General features: G+C 41.9%; 1 protein-coding gene across 5 annotated transcripts in view; it reads left to right on the top strand.

Annotated features, from left to right (window-relative positions):
* The first annotated feature begins 9 nt into the window (after positions 1-9).
* Positions 10-3,187, top strand: part of LOC111837697 (limbin) — a 72,653-nt gene continuing 69,475 nt past the window's right edge. For 2 of the 5 annotated variants that reach the window (XM_023799974.2, XM_023799973.2), the window contains exons 1-3: positions 120-739; positions 2,734-2,788; positions 3,014-3,186. In XM_023799974.2, coding sequence (XP_023655742.2) covers positions 416-739; positions 2,734-2,788; positions 3,014-3,186 — 552 coding nt within the window. In that variant the 5' untranslated portion in view covers positions 120-415. Of the gene's footprint in view, positions 740-2,733; positions 2,789-2,982; position 3,187 lie in introns of those variants that run through there. The other 3 variants (XM_023799975.2, XM_023799976.2, XM_072718546.1) reach the window with 3 other exon arrangements.

The following is a 3,187-nucleotide window of genomic DNA, read 5'->3' as shown; positions in this document are numbered from 1 at the left end:
CAGAATTCCAAAATCTTAAAGGCGTCCAAAATAACTCCTGAATGGCAGAGGGCTAAACCAATAGAATGGCGGAATAAAACGCGCGTATGACGCAGTGCCAATAGACAAGCAAATGCAAATCGAGGAGGGACTTCAGCAGTTAAGTGAAAGAAAATCACCAAGGAAGCGGTGGAGTCTACGTGAGTTTAAGGGAAAAAATGAGGCTTTGTTTATGCACATCTGGATTAGAAGGGACAACAATATAAAGGTACATTTTTATTTAGCTAGTTCATACTTAAGTATGACTTTTTCTTTTTTGAAAACTATGATCGAAAAATCACGAATACATACGCATTTCTGTTAGCGTAAAGTCTACGAGACGGAACTACAAAGAGAAAATTTAGATGAGTTTCCTCTGGATAACGTTTTCACTCGAATGCTGAAGTCCAGTCCTCGCGCGGTACTGGTATCGGTGATCACGTTGGTACTTTTTTTTACAACCACATTCACATGTGGGCCCAAGTGTTATTCTCCTATAACAGGCGCTTGCCATAATGTAACCATTCCTGTGCCGCGGTCCTATCTCGCCGACAAGGCGAACTGGGGGAACAAATGCTCGGCCCCGATGACCAAGAGTCTCCTGGAAGCCGATTGGTTGCTTCCGTCCGGCGTGACAGTTACTTTCATCAGGTGTCATCAGGAGCGAGCCTGTGCGCGTCCGCCAGCGCATCATTCAGCACTCGCATTTTGTATGCCTGAGGTATGTAGAAATTCGTGTAGTAACCTGGCGGCTCTCTTGCGATTGTTTTGATGGGTTTGATGTTGTATTAGGTTGCTCTATAAATGTATTATATAAATATAATAATATCTTCAGGGGGATGCTATTACTGTGTGCTTTATTTGCATGAACTACTGTTTTTTAATTTAGTTTCAGTCCCCTCTGGGTAAACTGATACATTTGATGTTATTTATCCTGTACCTATGCCTTCGTGAAATATAACTGCAATAAAGCACTTACTGGGTATGAACAACTCCAAAATATACAGGGGGTGGACTAAATAAGAGAGGTCACACATAGAACAGCACTTTAAAGTAAGTAAGGCAGAATTACAGATGCATTTTTTCAAAAAGGAACAGTGACTGCAAGGCAAAGATTTGCCACTCACTGCAGAAATTACCACAGAACTGAATTGGCGCTTCGTTGATTCAGTATCTACAAAAACTGTATGTCGTAAGTTTCACCAAACTGGAATTCATAGCAGGGCTGCCATTTGGTAAGCACTTGTATCCAAGGCCAATGCACCCATATGTATAACCTTGTATGTGGAGCACCAAATCTGGGGCCTTTGTACTGGAGAATAGTACAGTACCCTGGGCTGGCTCTAGCTATAGGCAGAATAGGCAGGTTCCTTGGCTCCCTGAATTACCTGCCTACCTGTGGAGGAAGTTTTTCTGTTAGGGCGCCGCTTTGCCTTGGGGCCCTGGAAAGGTACAGACAGCCCCCATAATACCTTCTCTTTTATTTATATAAGAGAGAATTTCCTAGTTACCTGAGTAATTATATCAGGGGTGTCAAAGTCCAGTCCTGGGGGGCTGGAGCCCTGTGTTCCTTAGTTCTTTCCCTGTTCCACCATAAATGATTAAGCTCAAGAGCTGTGTGGTAATGAGCATAAGGAGTTTTATCAGGTGTCTTAAATAAGGGAAAACCCAAAAATGTGCAGGGCACCGGCCCCCTGATTTATAATATAAGGCCGTTTACAAAAATACAATTGTAGACTGTGATTTAGAATATATTGTGAGTAAACATGAGTATATGTGTTTAGATACAGTATTTTGTAGTGGCATTCAACATTTAGATAACTGCACTAAGATGTAAAACACAACACCATGGATTACGGTAGAGAGGTTAATTCAGACTGCAGAATTGGAATACAGAATAATTCTATGAGAGCCCTCTAGCGGCCACTCTTGGAATCAGCCACCAAAACACAAGTCACAATTTTAGCTAGATTAGGGGGTCTAACTTGCATTCGAAAAAGTGACGCTGTTCTGAGTTTACTGTTTTTTTGCATCATGTTTACGAGCAACTACATTGTATTAAGATCTGATGAAATATCTTTCATTTTTCCCCACATTCAAATGGGTTTGTGATTAGAGAAAGCAAATGGATGCTCTTCTGGGTGTCGTTAGGTCCGATGACTGATCTATGCAATAGTATAATAGCCAAGGATTTTAAGGCCATTTTACAGGATCAGTCTGCCATATAATGCAAGCACTCTGCTCCCTCCTGATGCCCCCATGTTCCATGATGATAATGGCTCTCTTCGCACTGCTAAATGGATTCAAGAGTGATTTCATGAACACCCTACTTTAGTTATAAACCTTCCCCAATCATCAAATCAATCTGCCATTGAACTTTTATAGAAAGTTCAGGAGCACAGAATGCAAAGTAGGTTTCCAACACTTTCTTCTTGAAGAGTGGTACAATATCCCAATACACAGTCCCGGACAGCATTCCAAGAAGGATGAAATTCCATATTTGGCAAATAACATAAAAATATTCTTAGACGATTCTGTTATCTTGTCCACCCCCTGTAAAAACTTTGTGCTGATTGTGAAGTGAAGAGAAAAATAAACTCTTCCTGTCAGCCAAGCAAAATGCTACGGATAAAGTACAATACAGAAGCAAATGCTTTGACTTATTCCATAATTTTTTGTTTAATGTATTGATAATACATACTATTTTTATAATAGGTCTGCTTGGTTCCAGTACAAAGGCAGCAGAATTTCAGCAAACAGTCAGATGAATGTAAGTGGCATTATGTGTGGGTGTTTTCGGCAGGGTTGGGTTTATCTGTTCAGGGAAGGTCACCCAAAAGCGCCCTAGGTAGCAGACAGCTTATCGGGTGACCGAAACAAGAATAAAGCGTTTATTTTAGTAATTATGAACTGCTTTCTATGAAACATGTGACTGCTGTTTGTGTATCTCTTTTCTCTCCATAGCTGTTGTTTAACTGCCTTGTCACTCTTCAAGGGCAAAGAGACGTCCCAGAGCACGGGTCAGGAAGCCATTTCGTGGAAGACCGCCCCCTTTGCTCTTCTGCGCCTGCGAGTCTCTGGAGCCACTCCCTTTACGCCCTGATCACCCCCCTCACTGGCGGCATGCTGCCCCGAGGCAGACGGCACTCTCCTGCTCAACACAAAAATG

Source organism: Paramormyrops kingsleyae, chromosome 12 (assembly GCF_048594095.1).
Source record: "Paramormyrops kingsleyae isolate MSU_618 chromosome 12, PKINGS_0.4, whole genome shotgun sequence".
NCBI classification, from domain to species: domain Eukaryota; kingdom Metazoa; phylum Chordata; class Actinopteri; order Osteoglossiformes; family Mormyridae; genus Paramormyrops; species Paramormyrops kingsleyae.
This window is presented reverse-complemented; position numbering and strand designations above follow the sequence as displayed.